Here is a 17079-nt window from a genome sequence, read left to right on the forward strand (position 1 = left end):
AAGCTCTATTGGGCATGCAGGCTGGTAAGTCATATCAAATCTGTTTCTACTCTGTCATCAACTACATGGCGTAGGTGATTTGTTGCTGTCGCCTCAGAGTTAGCAGGCAACGAGTTTGCTTCTCAACTTTTTAAACACCTCTGTATTGTTTGTGCTATCAATCTGCAGCACCTTTCCAGATACACTCTTCCAACTCTGTATATAGATCTGCTATTGGAGTTACATGTATGTTATGTTTGCAGCAGCAGTGTGTTTTATTCTCAAACAGCACATTTGTGAATATACTGCCAGTAGAAAGTCTTTATACTATATTCTTCACTGCAAAAAATGCCTTTCTTGCTTAGATTTTTTGTCTTATTTCTAGTCCAAACATCTAAAAATCTCTAAATTAAGAAGAATTTTCTAGACAAGAAAAACAAATTGTCTTGTTTTCAGAAATAATATGCCAATATTAAGTGAGTTTTTCCTTAACACAAGTTAAAAAATCTGCCAATGGAGTAAGCAAAATAATCTTACGTCAAAAGAAAAAAACAAGATTAATTTGCTTACCCCATTGGCAGATTATTTTGCTTGTTTTAAGGAAAAACTCCCTTAATATTGGCATATTATTTCACAAAACAAGAGAATATGCTTTGCTCGTCTAGAAAATGCTTCTTGATATAAGAAATTTTAGATATTTAGACTAGAAACAAGACAAAAAATCTAAGCAAGAAAATCATTTTTTGCAGTGTTGCAATCGTAGCAGAAGCAGCAAACACATCAAAATAGCTGTATTTAATACCTTACTAAATCTGTACAAGAGTTGTCATGTCAAAACTAATAAATTCTAAATTTAGCAAATACATTTTAGTATTGAACATTGGTGTGATGCCTGAACGTGGCTTTTGTTTTATTTGTTTCTATTTTATTCATCAATTTAGACCAGGGGTTTTCAAAGTGTGAGGCGCGCCTCCCCTGGGGGGCGCCAGAGCATGTCAGGGGAGGCGCGGGAAAAAATATAATATAATAAATATATAATTATTAAGTTTAATTATTATATGTATTTTTATTATATTTAAACGTTTTATTAAACAAAACAAAAAAAAATAATACGTCAAATATAAGAAACCCTTTTTTTACCCAGAAGGCCATAGCTGTGAATTCGCTTCTGTTTGGCAAGCCCGCCAATACAGGTATATGCCTGCTAATACAATGGGTCGGTTTCTGAGACCCCCCCCCCCGATTCAAAGCTGTAATGAAGTTCACGGCCCTTTGGCCGCCGGGAAGAAGGAGGCGGAGAACCGACGCAGTTTTAAAATGATTTATTAATAACAGTGACGGCAGCTCCTCACAGAGACTGCCGTCAAACTGAAAGCAAAAGTAAAATATGTCCGGGCCCAGTCCTCTCTCGGCTTCCTCTGCCCTCGTGTCTCCTTTTATGATCCAGAGCTCCTTCCGTGGGATCCGAGGCAGTCCGCAGGTGTATCCACTTACGCGGTGGCCTCACTCCGTTCCCACGGCTCTCGGCCACGCCCCCTCGCCACAAAAGCCTTCAAGTTCAGGGCTTAAACCCAAAAGACGACGATATGATGATCAGTATTTGAGTTTAGGATTTACGTGGACAGGACCAGCTGATGAACCACGACCTTTATGTGTGGTTTGTCAAGATATTTTGGCTAATGACAGCATGAGACCCACTAAACTTCGACTGTTTTGACTGGGGTGGACAGTTCTTGGATCTGTTCTATTCATATTGAACCATCATCCTAGTTTTAAAAACGTTATATTAAAATACTTATTACTCTGTAAATTATTGCACTTTCATGCAAATGATGATAAAAGTGAGTTAACAGTCTGACATCTGTCTGTGTCTTTATATATACTCTATATATATATATATATATATATATATATATATATATATATATATATATATATATATATATATATATATATATATATATGTATGTATGTATATATGTGTGTGTGTGTGTGTGTGTGCGTGTGTGTGCGTGTGTGTGCGTGTGTGTGTGCGTGCGTGCGTGTTTGGGAGGAGGGGGGCGCCAATGGATAAGTTCTGTCAAAAGGGAGGCCCACTGTCTTAGACTTTGAAAAACTCTGATTTAGACAAACATATTTAAACAATCACATTTTAAATATATACTGCAAGCATGAAAGTTGTAATCATATATTTTTCCAAACATTTCTTACTTTCAAGATGAAAATGCAGCATAAACTCTGAAATTATTTTTGGTGTGTTTGTTTTTCCATTTAATTTAACTATACCTAAACTATTACGGCTCAGAACAATGTTCTGTGTCTGTTATGTTAACATTGGGTGACAAGTAACCATTAATAAGCCGGAAAAAGTACGCCCAGTCAGTTGTTTTTTGCAGAATAAAGCCCATTATTCAGTCTTACAGAACAGCCTTCTGCTTCCCATCGGGCTGCTGATAAACCGGTTAGGCTTTATTCTGTAATAACAATCGCCTGGATGTACTTTATCCCTTACATAATACACAGTGCACACAGTGCTTAAATGTATCACGCATTTGGATGGGTAAAATTTAGAACCCAAATTCTGAGCATGGGACAACATGCTGTACTTGGGCACATGGCATAACATTCCTACTATTATATGTGTATTATATGTATACTAACTTAAATGCAGACAACTTGCAGTCTTAAAATTTCTACTGAAACTGTGCCAATTTAGTCAAAAGCCCTATTCATTTTACTCAATTACTCAATTTAGCTCTAGACAGGCCCGTGCAGAGACTGTCAAAAGGGCATGTGCAGGATAATTTTTTGAAGACCGGGGTGGGGGGGGTGTCGTGGGGGCACTTTTGATCATTTTGGAAGGGCACTTTCTATCCAAGACTAAAAAGGGCATGTGCACTGCATAGGTTGAGCCCTATGTGTGCACGTGCCTAGCTCTAGATGTTAGTTTACTTACGACATGGTATACATGCATATATACTTCAACATTGCTTAAATATACCTCAGTAAATGAACTTAACATTTTAGCTGTTCTTCAGCCTATTGTGTTTAAAAATGTTCTTGAATAAATGGATGCACCTTCCTCTATTCACAGATGTACTCTTTTTGTCAAAGGCCAGTTGCGTGGCAACATGTGTTCCTTCTAATTTCCTTAATTGGGTTTTAAAATTGGCTGGTTGGCCATAGCAACCATTTTGTAATTTAATATTCTCCTGTTGCACATGCAGAATGAATGTTCAGATAGAAAGAGGCAATGCACTTTTCCTTCCCTGTTTGGAATTTATACATTCAATCCTCAATCTTTGGTTGTTTAAAAAGTGTAGAAATTATGAATTAGGTTGATCAGCCCATAAATAAGTATGTTAATGAAAATACAAAGTATATTAATCATGACCTAATATTGCAATATTATAACAGAAAGATAATTAAAAATAAAAAAACCGCAACTCTGCAGAAAGTGTTGTGTAGTCCTATAGAAAAATGTGTGCTTGTGTGTGATACATGCATCTTAACACCTTCCCCTCACACAGTGAATAGCACTGCTCAGTGTGCCTCACCATACACTGTACACAAACATCACAGCTAATGTCTGTTGTTTTATTTCCACTATGTTCATCAGACAAGCCAGACTCATCCAGCGAACACTAATAAATATTGCATTTGCAGTCTTTGATATTAGTCAAAGGTGTTTATGAAAGGGATAAAGTACATCAAGGCGTTTGTTATCGCAGAATAAGGCTAATTAAGACTTATCAGCAGGACAATGTGAAGCTGTTGTATAAGACTGAATGGCTTTATTATGAAAAAAACAACCACCTAGATTAGAAGTACTTCATCCTGTTTGTTACACGGCTGCTTGCCGCAGTCATAAATTAAATAAATTAAAGCACATAAGAAGCAGCGAGGAATAATCAGATGCTCAAGACATAATCTTTAAAATAATGACATATTTAAAAATTTGAAAGTATATGAGAGGTTTGTGATACAACAATCACAGTGAAGCATTCATTGAATCCTTCTACAGAGCAAAACAATTCATCACCACACAGTTGAATAATGAATGGGCACAAACAAAAATATAATTTGTATATTTTTCATGGAAAAAAAAATCTTTTTGAGACAAATTTAATTTGCTATAATTTTTATCTTAATTTGAATTATCTATAAACAAGAATAATAAATGGCATTTAAGGTGAAGCACTTCAAAACAAGTCCGCTATATGCACCGAAACGCACATTGTCTTGAGGTTGTGTTGGTTTGTTAAATAAAATAACAATCTAGCATACATACAATTTAAGTGAAATATTCACAGTTTCATAGAAGCATATAAACTGTTTTAACTTTTAATGACAAATTTGAATAAACAGGAAATGCTTCTACAATGTATTAGCAGCACTAAACATGTTCCCAGATTACCTCAGAAGAACAAACTCTGTTGGATGGATGAGAGAACTCTGAAACCGTTCACATAACCACTGATTGATCTTATCCACCTGCGACCCACCTTTAAGTAAATTAGCAGCCTGTTTTTTGATTATCTAACCAGCGGATAAATGGCAGCAACCTATTGCGCAGTGCTACCCATGTGATAGAACTCGTCGTGAAGGATGAGAAAGAAATCCTCCTGAAATCATGACAAATTTGTGTGATCTGACTGGGGCTTTAGTTGCCATTTCCACTAGGTGTCATGTTTATGTTCTAGGTGTGTAACTTTTAAAAATCTGATTACTATTGGACTCTTCTTTCAAATGTAGATGAGAGGTTATCAATATGTTAATTAACCTCACCCTGATTGTGGTAATTTGCATAAGGTCACAGCTTATTTGCATGAAAAGGAACTTTTTTTCATTGAGTTTTGTTCAGATGCACTTACTTTTGCTATTGCAAATCATTAACATTCAGAGACCTTTAGTCACTCTTTTAATTTCTCATAGAGACATAATTTTGAACACAATTAGCAAGATTTTCATACATGTTGTTTTCATCAAAAACTGGTTAAATGACCTAATGATGTTTAACAGAGCAAGGAATTGTTGTACAGTATGTCTGATAATGTTTTTCCTTCTTAGACCTTATCTATATTTTAACCATATATATATATATATATATATATATATATATATATATATATATATATATATATATATATATATATATATATATATATATATATATATATATATATTTCAGTACTGAGTAAAAAATTCCCCACCACCCACGTGAAGTGGCTTAAAGTGGTGCTATGATGCATGTTACTGAAAGGTCCTTGAGTTGAAGAATATGAATGAAGATCACCTGTCTTTAAATGTGTCAGTCAAAGCTCTATCCTTTCATCATCTCTCTGAACTTATTCTTTAGCTGCAGATGAGAGGCCAGTGTGAATGTAGAAGGTTACTAGAAGAGAAAAAGAAAAATTGTTCTGGTTACACTGACAGCAAAAACACAATGCCAGTGACATCAATGATGTTGGGCTTTGAATGAGTTTGAAAATAAGAGTTGAGTGTGAGTGCTTGTTGGATAGAGATAAATACATAGAGGGTTAGTTTGAACATTTGTATCACAATGTGTGTTTCTGTTTGTTTAGTCTGTTAGTTTATAGCAGAGATGTTTTTGCCCAGTTTGTGTTTTTAAGAAGTAATTTCTTTTGTCAAAAAAAAAAAATTGCAAATCCTAAATCATTTGGATCACATTTTCAGTAATGTTTGATATGCAGCTCTGCGTTCATGAGAGCAAAAAAGCAAGATTTACGTACAGTTGAAGTCAGAATTATTAGCCACCCTGTTTATTTTTTCCCCAATTTCTGTTTAACACAGAGAAGATTTTTTTCAACACATTTCTAAACATGATAGTTTTAATCACTCATTTCTAATAACTGATTTGTTTTGGGAAATATTTCAAAAGGAAATAAAAATTCAAGGGGGTGGGGTAATAAAAAATCCTTCGATTTTTTTTTTTCTTCCTTTTTAAAATATTTCCTAAATTATGTTTAACAGAGCAAGGACATTTTTGCAGTATGTCTGATAATGTTTTTTCTTCTGGAGAAAGTCTTATTTGTTTTATTTCGGCTAGATTAAAAGTAGTTTTTAATTTTTTAAACACCATTATTAGGACCAAATTATTAGCCCCTTTAAGCAAATTTTTTCCTGACTGTCTACAGAAGAATCCATTGTTATACAATAACTTGCCTAATTACCCTAACCTGCCTAGTTAACCTAATTAACCTATTTAAGCCTTTAAATGTCACTTTAAGCTGTATAGAAGTTTCTTAAAAAATATTTAGTCAAATATTTTTTATTGTCATCATGGCAAAGATAAATCAAATCAGTTGTTAGAAATGAGTTATTAAAACTGAAAATGTTTAGAAACATTAAAAATGTTTAGAAATGTGTTGAGAAAATCTTCTATCTGTAAAACAGAAATTGGGAAAAATAAACAGGGGGTCTGATAATTCAGGAGGGCTAATAATTCTGACTTAAACTATATTATCATTTTTTCCTTTAGTGATTATATCATAATTTCTTTGTGCTCAGCGGTTAGCACTGTCACCTCACAGCAAGCAGGTTGCTGGTTTGAGTCCCAGCTGGTGCAGGGTGCTTCTCTGTGTGAATGTTCTTCATGTTCATGAGTTTTCATGTTCTCCTTGTTTTCATTCGTGTTCTCCAGGTGCTTTGGTTTCCCCCACAGTCCAAAGACATGCGATTTAGATGTTTTAAGTAAAGAAAAATTGGCAATAGTTTATGAGTTTGTGTGTGAATGAGAGAGTATGGATGTTTTCCATTACTGAATTGAAGCTGTAAGGGCATCCGCTGCATAAAACACATGCCAGAGTAATTGGTGGTTAATTTAGCTGTGATGATCCCTGATAAAGCAGGGACTAAGCCAAAGGATAATAAGTGAGTGATCTATGAACCAAATCATTATGACTGGTGTTCGCTCTAGATTTAATATTTATTTTAATAATTGTAGTAGTCTACTGGGTCAATAATGTAACCTATACATTTCAGAAGAGTTTATCTTAACCCCAAAATGACCAGATCACACACACACACACACACACACACACACACACACACACACACACACACACACACACACACACACACACACACAAAGAAGCGTAAAAAGCCACATTAAGCACTATTTTTCTTACAGTGTGCTTCTATAGGAGTAAAAGGAATATGCATTAATTTACGATTACTTTCAAAATAGAGCTGTACTTACAAACAGCTTACATCAGCACAAACTGTCTTTTTGACATTAAAATAGTACTGTCAGGATTTAAAACTCTTATGGGGAAGATTCAGTGCTGAAAAGGCCAGAAGTGCCAAATACACAAACAATAAATGGCTTAAAGTTGTTAAAGTAGATTGTTTTCAGGAACATTTTTGTTACGCTGGCTGAAAATCTCCCCACATCCTGACAGCAATCATTAAATTAAGTGGTCCAAGAAAATTTCATACTGAACATTATGATAGCCTGTCCCACCTGCCTGTATATAATTGCAAACTTCTGTGCAGCCCGTTCGTGCAGAAATGATTATGTCATTTAGACAGAGAATGGCAGGCAAATATCATCTACCTACCTTCAGTTTGGTATTGTATTAAGATTGGTATTAAATACTACTGTGCTGTAACCTTTTTGGTAAAATTTTACTTGAAGGGGTGTTCATAAGACTGTCATGAAAACTTTATAATTATGACTTGTGTTTAATGACACTGCATGCTTATGACTACTGTTATTGTCATTTGCTCAGATATGACATTTTGAAATGCAAAGATTGGTTGTTATGACGACTTGACATAAACAAAGAAATCACAAACTGTTTAAACTTTGTCATGAAAACTTGACATTACCAAGACATTATTTAATAAGACATCCTTATGAGGCAAACTTTCCAAGACAACTTGTCATAAATCTGTCATAAACATGATTGTCATGAGGCATTATAATTGTGTCATAAACATTTTTCTGATAGGGCGACACGGCGGCTCAGTGGTTAGCACTGTCGCCTCACAGCAAGAAGGTTAATGGTTTGAGTTCCGGCTGGGTCAGGTGGCATTTCTGTGTGGAGTTTGCATGTTCTCCCCGGGTTTCTTCACAGGGAGATCTGATTTCCCTGACACTTCCAAGACTTGCGCTATAGGTGAATTGAATAAACTAAATTGGCCATAGTGTATGATCTTGTATGGATGTTTCTCAGTACTGGGTTGCAGCTGGAAGGGCATTCATTGTGTAAAACATATGATGGAATAGTTGGTGGTTTATTCCACTGTGGTGAGCCCTGATGAATAAAGGGACTAAGCTAAAGGAAAATGGATGAATTAATATTTGTCGGATCTTGTTTTCAGTGGAACAAACTGTGGTTGTACAAATTTAGCCTAAAAACCTAAAAACAATAATGACTGTGTTATAAAATTCATGACAAGTATATGATCAGGGTATCTGCTTAAAAAAACAAAATTTTAGGCCTTAAAAATTCTTAAATTTGCTGAATTATTGTTCTGTAGGTCTTAAAACATTTTAAACTGGTCTTAATTTTCCTATGTCCAAGTAAAGCTACCCATACAATCGGTTAGCACCCATCCAATCGCTAACATTCCATCTCTATAAATGTTTTATTAAAAGATTATTCATTAATGATACTTCTTTACAAAAACATTTGTTATTAATGGTTATTTAAATGTTTTACCTCGGCCAATAAAAAAAAAAAAAAAAAAAAATTGCGTTTAGCCTTGTGTAAGCCTGAAATAATTCATAATGGTCTTGAAAAGCCTTAAGTTTGACTTGATGAAACTTGTAGAAACCCTGATGATGGCTTCATGACAATCACGTTTATTACAGATTTATGAAAAGTTTTGCTGTCTTAATAATCTACAATTGTCACAACTTGAGACAAAAAAAAAAACAAGGTTGTGATGTATTAGTTTATGTCAAGTTGTCTGAACAAACAATGTCATCTTTTTACTTAAAATGTCATAACTGAGCAACTGACACTTAATGACATTTTTTATAAGCATGCATAAAATCTCATTCACATTCATGATGTGTTTTTGTAGTCAATGATGATTATAAACGTTTAATAACACCCCTTCAAGTAAATTATTACCACATTTTCTATCTGGTGAATGTTAGGTCAAACATTTTGGTGTTGCTGTCTAGTGCCTGTTCATGTGTTCAGGAAGCGTGGCTTTGGATCCCGATTTGCCAGATAAAATGTATGCTTTCAGTGCTATCAGGTTAGTGTTTAGTGTTAGCATTTTTCGATCTCCTATTGCACCTTTAAGTGAACATAAACAGTTGAGCACATGAGTGCTGTCCAGTTTTGAATCTATCACTGTTGCACTAAAATGTTATATATGTTTTATTATGGAATTACCTCACTTAGAAGATAATCACTTTTTCACCTCATATACTTTTTCTCATAAATCATCTACTAAGACAGAAAATATCACTGTAAAAACTGCATTGTACATAAATCAGATGAACATATTCATATCAGTAAATATTTTTACTGTAATTAATTTAAAAACTAAATAAATATAGATTTACACACATTTACTCAAATAAATTAAGATAATGATGGGCAAAAATCTGTGGAATTCTTTGGAAAATCTGCGGATTCTACAGAGATTCCGTGTGGGCCTAAGAGAACAATATTGTTAGCAGAAGATTCATGCAGAAACTCTCCATTCAACTGCAATTATGTCTAGGAGAAATGGTTGAGATAAATCTTCTTTCATTTTCTTTTCTTTAAGGAATGATTAGAGAAAAGCATTTGCTTAATTATGATTAGTCAAGCTTAATTGTGGCTTCTTTTTGCAGTGGGCAAATGCTGATGTTCACTTTTCTGACTGTGCAAGATGCACAAGCATATTTTGGAGACCTTTTTTTATGCTTAAAACTGGGTTGAACAACAATCCATGCGTGTTTTTATTTTATGTACTGTATATATTTAGATTAGGGTTTAGAAATGGAAGTTGCCTTCATGTCTATTTACAGTCTTTCTTCAGGCCATAGTATAATTTAGCTGTCTCCCATAAATTAATTTCAGGTCATGCCTTAACAATTCTGCAAGATTACGATGAAGGCATTGACTTTTAAAGCATAGCAGTACTTCAACTTCAGCTGTGCAATTCTGTTGAACATTTCCAACTTCTGATAAAGCAAAAGTCCAGTGATAGACACATTAATGCTTTTTCTTTTCAAATATACAGTTAATATTTTACAGTTAAGATAGATAGATAGATAGATAGATAGATAGATAGATAGATAGATAGATAGATAGATAGATGGATGGATGGATGGATGGATGGATGGATGGATGGATGGATGGATGGATGGATGGATGGATGGATGGATGGATGGATGGATGGATGGATGGATGGATGGATGGAGAAGAAAGAGTACAACATGAAGAGTACAACAAATCCAAAATCGGTCATCTTTAAAAAAGTTTCACGGGTTATATTCATCATTCTCATTTCTTTTTCAGAAAGTAATTAAACAGATCCTCGTCTGACTCATCTCACACAGAGGGCAATACATAAATCTGCATACTCTTACATATGCATGAACAAATGCTAAATCTCTGCGTACACAACCAAATGCTTGTAAATATCATTCAGCTATTTCTGAATTGTGTCTTACGGTGTTTTACATTTCCATTAGATTATACCAAAAGACAACGAGACAAGGTCAACGCTTATGTACAAGTACATCATCCATGAAGATTCAGTGCCCCTAAACAACAATAACGTCATTCAAGAGGACACGTATGAATGGGCGCTGAAGAGCTGGTCCCAATGTTCGAGACCTTGTGCTGGAGGTATTGTTCAAATTCTGTCATCTTTAAGCATTTCCAGATTAAAGTTGCAAGATGTACTGTAACATAAGTGCCCAAGAATAACATTTATTTAACCTTTGAGTACATGCTTTTGTCTTATCCTAAAGCACTATGATGTATGAGGTGTGCCTGTATAATTGTTTAAATTAGGATTATTTAGATCTATTAGTCGATGCTTTGGAAAAGGCTATAAAATATGACAATATAGTTTACATTTAGTGACAATTCAAGTGATACGACTGTTGAGATACTGTATACTCCTTAATATATCGAAACACATGATATACAGTTGAAGTCAGAATTATTAGCCCCCCTGAATTATTAGCCCCTTGTTTATTTTTGCCTATTTTTTGTTTAACAGAGAGATTTTTTTCAGCATAATATTTTACTAGATATTTTTCAAGACACTTCTATACAGCTTAAAGTGACATTTAAAGGCCTAACTGGGTTAATTTGGTTAACTAGGCAGGTTAAGGTAATTAGGCAAGTTATTGTATAATGATTGTTTTGTTCTGTAGACTATCGAAAAAAAAATATATATAGCTTTAATAATTTTGTCCTTAAAATGGTGTTTAAAAAATGTAAAACTGTTTTTATTCTAGTCGAAATAAAATAAATAAGACTTACTCCAGAAGAAAAAATATTATCAGACATACTGTGAAAATTTCCTTGTTCTGTTAAACATTATTTGTGAAACATTTAAACAAGAAATAAAAATTAAAAGGGGGGCTAACAGTTCTGACTTTAAATGTATGTATCCAAGATGAATGTGTCCAGTTTTAATAACCGTGCTCAGTTCAGCATTTTTGCAGCTGATCTTTGATTTACTTAGACTTTTCACAGTCTACCCAGGCATGGAAACTGAGATTATGTACTTTTCTAATAACATCTGGTAACACCTGCCCTAAAGGGAAATATGCTCTTGTTCAGAAGTGACTGGAGGGAGATCAGATATGCAGACTGATAAGGTGCTGCTGTTAACACACCTTGCACTGAATTATTTAATGAAGAAATATGATTGGAAAAGCATCTTATAATTACTATTTTGCCCATGTTGGACAGAGATGACACTCAGTTGACAGCAGAAACACATCCCTCTGCTTTGTCAGCATGAAATAAGTTTGAGATCAGCAAATTGAGAGAACACACCGACCAAATCTGACTAAAAAATGTACTCCAACAGCTTACATAAAGAGGTAGGCAAGTATGCAATGTTGTGACCAAAAACTATATGTAGAAATTTCTGTATCTGTAATTGGAAATTTCTCATAAAACCATAAAGCTGAAAGGTTTTAAAACAGGGGTCACCAATCTGCCCCTATGTCCCTGCAGACTTTAGCTCTACATTGTGTCAGCACACACCTGCCTGCAAATTTCTAGTATAGAAATAGCTTGTCCAGTTTTGTTTGATTGGGGTTTGAGTTAGGCTGCGGTCACACTAGAGTCTGAGCTTGCGAAATTCTGTCGTACAATGATGCGAAAACAGGTGGGATTATACAAGATAATGAGACATTTAAAAAAGCGAGCAATTGGTCCATATATGTAAATTTTCTGTCCAGAGAGGTCATGTTTTGATCCTCGATTGGTCTCACGCAGTGAAGTGATGCGATTTTACAGGTGAGAGTTCACCAAGCTATGGGCGAAGCAGTGAAAGGGACTAAGACGACAAAATAAGCCGACAAGAAAATAAATGAATGAGTTCACAAAGCTTGAACTTTGCAATGCAGCGAACTGCGAAAGTTGTCGCACGAACTTGTGTTTCTGATTTGACGCATTCGTGTAGGTATGAATTGAAGTCTATGGGAGAAAAGTCTAGTGTGACCGCAGCTTTAAACTCTGCAGAATACTGGCCCTCTATGAGCAAGTCTGGTGACCCCTGCTTTAAAGTATTAAAGGCACATACTAGTTTAGTTATTTTACACTATTATTACACATAAAATGAGACTGTGGATCATGCTGTAATATTGATTGACTTGCAGAAACTGATTCTTTCACTTTATAAGAATTCAATCTATTGTTATTGGAGGCACATCTATTAATCTATTGACAGGAGACACATAAGAGTATTAAAGTTGTTGTTTATTTTATGTTTTTTTTTTAATGTTATTTGTTTTTTTTTTATATTTTACTGTCGACAAACCCCTTAGGTCTGTTTAAAGTGGATGATGTTGCACTAGTCAAACGTTACTGATGATTATTTACTTCAAAATTATATGTTTCTGTTTGTTCTTTCATTTTGTTTACACTTCAGGCTTCCAATACACCAAATATGGGTGCCGTAAAAAAGGTGACAACAAAATGGTGCATAGAGGTTATTGTGATGTCAACAAGAAGCCCAAGCCTATTCGCAGGATGTGTAACTTACAGGACTGTACACAACCACAGTAAGTCGGAATTGAGCCAATCTGAACCCTATTAACAATACCTGCTTTTCACTTGAATGCTAGCTCAAATGACTTCTCTTGGTACAGTGTGTGATTATATTGAATTTCTTATTTCATCATATTAACCCAATCGAAACAGCGCTAAATAATGTATATGCATTCATTCTGTACCAGCCTAGCTGGGAGATCTCTGAGCTGGGTTTTGATTACTTTATACCATAGGGAGGGCTTGCTTCATTCATTTTTCTTGTCAGAGGCTAAGTAGAAATCTCAGGTTGTGATTGTGCATGTATGTGTCATATCTGGAAATTGTTCACCTCAGCATGTCATTTCTACTGAATGTGTAGCCTTGGCTGATTTTACATTCATAGACAAAGTTATTTTCTTCCGTTCCATAGGCAAACACAAATAACCCTGTAGGTTTTTTTTTCTTCTTTTGTTTCATTGAGCATGTGTCCATGACCTGCTGTTATGATTAACACAAAGAATATACGTAAATCAATTATTGGGACTCTTCTTGAATCAACCTACACACGTCATTCTCACTGAATAACTTTTCTATTTCAATGTACACGGCAGTTTAATGTTTATTTGCATTAGAAGGCATTTTTAAGCATCTTCGTTCCACTTCCTCTGAAAACTATTGATTAATGTGATGCTTCAAACTCAAAGTACTTTCTTGATCAGAAATAACTTTGGTTTTATAAAGTGATAGAGAAAACTCTGATGTGTGGAAGTTATTAAAAATTTATATTTTTCAATTGAAAAGTTTTTTCTTTTAACTAAGTTATTTACTGGTTCATGTGAGTACTGCAGAAGCACCCAAAATGCTCTCATTGGATGAGAAGTGGGATGACAAAAGCTACATTTCCACTGTCGGGCAAGTGCGAGACAGGGCTTTTATCGGGCCGGGCCGGGCCGGGCCAATCGCCCGGGAGGTTGAGCAGTGAGGCTGAAATCATGTCACATTTCCGCTGTCGGGCTAGGCTAGTAGCTTCCAGCGCATCACACAAACCCTGCCCCCAGAACGTCACCCGAATCAAACGTCACACCACCTGCCATCTTCAGAGTGAATCAGACAGATAAAGCACACCATCGCATCCTCACGAAACCATTAAAAGACAACCGAAACAAACTAACAACACGTTGTTGTACAGCGTTACAGTATATGTCTATACACACATGCCAGTGTGTTCTCATTTTTCATATTCATTTACTCACCAACTGATTGTTGGCATGGAATATCGAGTGGTCTCGCCACTAACGGAGGGACCCAGTGCAGTGAGCGCACCCATCCATAATATAAAACCACAGAAATTCTCTGTTAATAACTCGGTAGAAAATGTATTTTATAACATCCTCGTTTAGATAGACGCTGTCAAACATTCAGCCCAAATGCTCCGTACAGAGCTGGTACATATTAACTGTTCCCTATAGGCTATATAACACTTAATAGGTGACTCTTTTTTATTTAAGGATCTTGCATATTATTCTGTGATCTTAAGTAAAGGAAAATGTTAAGTGTTTCTGCACATAAGAGCAAGTAATAAAATATAGCCTATATTTGGTTGCGCTCAGCAGCTTTTCACTAATAAAGCTCTTCATGTATTTAAAATTTCGTTTTTAAATTTTACTGCGTCATATAAAAACATAAACATATGTTTGAGGACACAGAGCACATTTTGCATTTGCAGTTTTCCCTGATGCGTATGTACAGGGACGCTGCACAGGACTGGATGACAAAAAAAAGGTAACCTAAAAAAAAAAAAGGTACCCTAGTTTCTGCTTTCACTTACCCAAAAAATGTTCTGTTTGCACGATTAAATTTCAATCATCGTATCCAAATACTTTATAAATAATATTTCAAACCTTCTCCGGTGTTTATTGTTTTTAGAAAATATCTAAAATCTTTTTTTCAGATAAGCTTTTGTAAAATTAAAGTTTAATATGGCTTTAGAATGGTTTGATTTATGTATTGTATATAACTACATTGTTAGAGCTAGTTTTTGTTTGTTTTATATTGGTTTGTTTATTTAATGTGATTTTATTTTGCTGTGTCTTTAATATGGTGTAAAGATTATTATGCATTATTGAAACATCAAAGAGGACGCAAATACTTTAAAAGTAAAGCTTTAATATTTTATGCAACAGCCTTACATTTAAAAGGGAAACATACGGGCGATCATACGCAAAAAGACCTCAGCCTATAAGGATAGATGTTTCCTTTACCGTATTTGTTTATTTGTTTGGGCGCATGTACTCATGTGCGATCGGAAAACTAATGTCCGCCTCTCCTTTCACTGGCCCCGAGAAAGCCCCGCCTTGGCCTGATTATGCCCCGGAAATGACAGTGGAAACGCGACTGGCCTTGGCTTGCCCTAGCTCACTCACTTTAGGCGCGATAGTGAAAACGCGGCTAATGATCCAAAGGCATTGAATGACCAACATCCCACCCTCCTGTGACCCATGGAGGGTTTATGTGTGTTTTCAGATCCTGTGAGGATCGGACCTTCTAACTAACAGTGATAATTAAAAAATTATATTATTAATAATAATGCGAGATAAAATAATCATGTGCATTAACTAATCATAGCTCCTTACACAGTGATATGGCAAATTTCCAGAAGGACTGTAATATCTCTTGAAGGACTTTACCTGTAAATTAAGAAAGCGATGTTCACACAGGGGCGCAGTGGGTAGCACAATTCACTCACAGCAAGAAGGTCGCTGGTTTGAGTCTTGGCTGGGTCAAAGTCATTTTTGTGTGGAGTTTGCATGTTCTCCCCGTGTTCATGTGGGTTTCCTTCAGGTGCTCCGGTTTGCTCCACAAGTCCATACACATGTTGTATAGGTGAATTGGTATAAGCTTAATTGGCTGTAGTGCATGGTTGTGTGTGTGTGTGTGTGTGTGTGTGTGTGTATTGGTGTTTCCCAGTGAAGGGTTGCGGCTTGAAGGGCATCCGCTGTGTAAAACATGTGCTGAATAAGTTGGGGCTTTAGTATTCAATGCAGCTTCTGTTTATCCCAGAGACATCCAAAGGAAAGCGTGAACCACCGCTAAATGTATATACATTTGACTACATTATAGATTATGTAGATGTATAAGTATTGGGAACCACTTTGATATAAACATATGGAGGAAGACTTTCGCATGTGGAGTTGTACTCACCGGAGCACTCTTTCACTCTTTCACCTCACACAGCTGAAAGCTGGGCTTGCAGGTAAACTCACAGCAGTTTATCTTATGCCTTTTATTGATATTTTTTTCCACAGTTGACATTAATAATGAACAAAGAAACATTATGTAACTAACAACTAGCTGCTAAATGTGTCAGGAAATGTATTGAAAGGCTTTTATTTTCATAAACAGAATGGATGTGAATGCGTTTGAATATTCTTATTGGCTGGAGTAGGCGTCTCATGTCAGCCTATTGTAAACATGAATATGCTCTTTCCGGCAATTTTCTTTCTGCGTTTACACAGTACAGCATTTATGGAAATTACCGGTAATGTTACAACTTTAACAAAATTGCTGGAATGAATTCACAAAGCCTGCATGTGTGAAAGAGGCTAATGTGTTAAATGAATGTTAGCTTGTCGAGCCCTTAATAAACACTGAAATCTCAAAATGTTGTGTAGTTCTCTCAAGCAGCTATTGCATCTATCACAGATTCACTTTATTTAAAATATATATCATATCCCTCTGAAAGCAGACGTTTTTGTTTTTTTTTTGTTATATTGCTCTAGTTCACCAACCAACACCAACCTTTTTAGCCCAAGATCGCTAACCTCAGCCTTACTGAAAGGCAAAATCTACTCAGAAAAATGTAAACTATATTTTTAACTAATAAAACTAATAAACAGAAATTGAC

At 35.3% G+C, this 17079-nt stretch overlaps 1 protein-coding gene across 4 annotated transcripts in view; it reads left to right on the forward strand.

Annotated features, from left to right (window-relative positions):
• Positions 1-17079, forward strand: part of adamts3 (ADAM metallopeptidase with thrombospondin type 1 motif, 3) — a 214793-nt gene that overhangs the window by 173218 nt on the left and 24496 nt on the right. For all 4 annotated transcript variants that reach the window (NM_001287096.1, XM_087251131.1, XM_087251134.1 and 1 more), the window contains 2 exon segments: positions 10649-10805; positions 13075-13207. In NM_001287096.1, the coding sequence (NP_001274025.1) occupies positions 10649-10805; positions 13075-13207 (290 nt within the window).

This window comes from Danio rerio, chromosome 5 (assembly GCF_052040795.2).
Source record: "Danio rerio strain M-AB ecotype USA chromosome 5, GRCz13ab, whole genome shotgun sequence".
In the NCBI taxonomy this organism is placed as follows: Eukaryota; Metazoa; Chordata; class Actinopteri; order Cypriniformes; family Danionidae; genus Danio; species Danio rerio.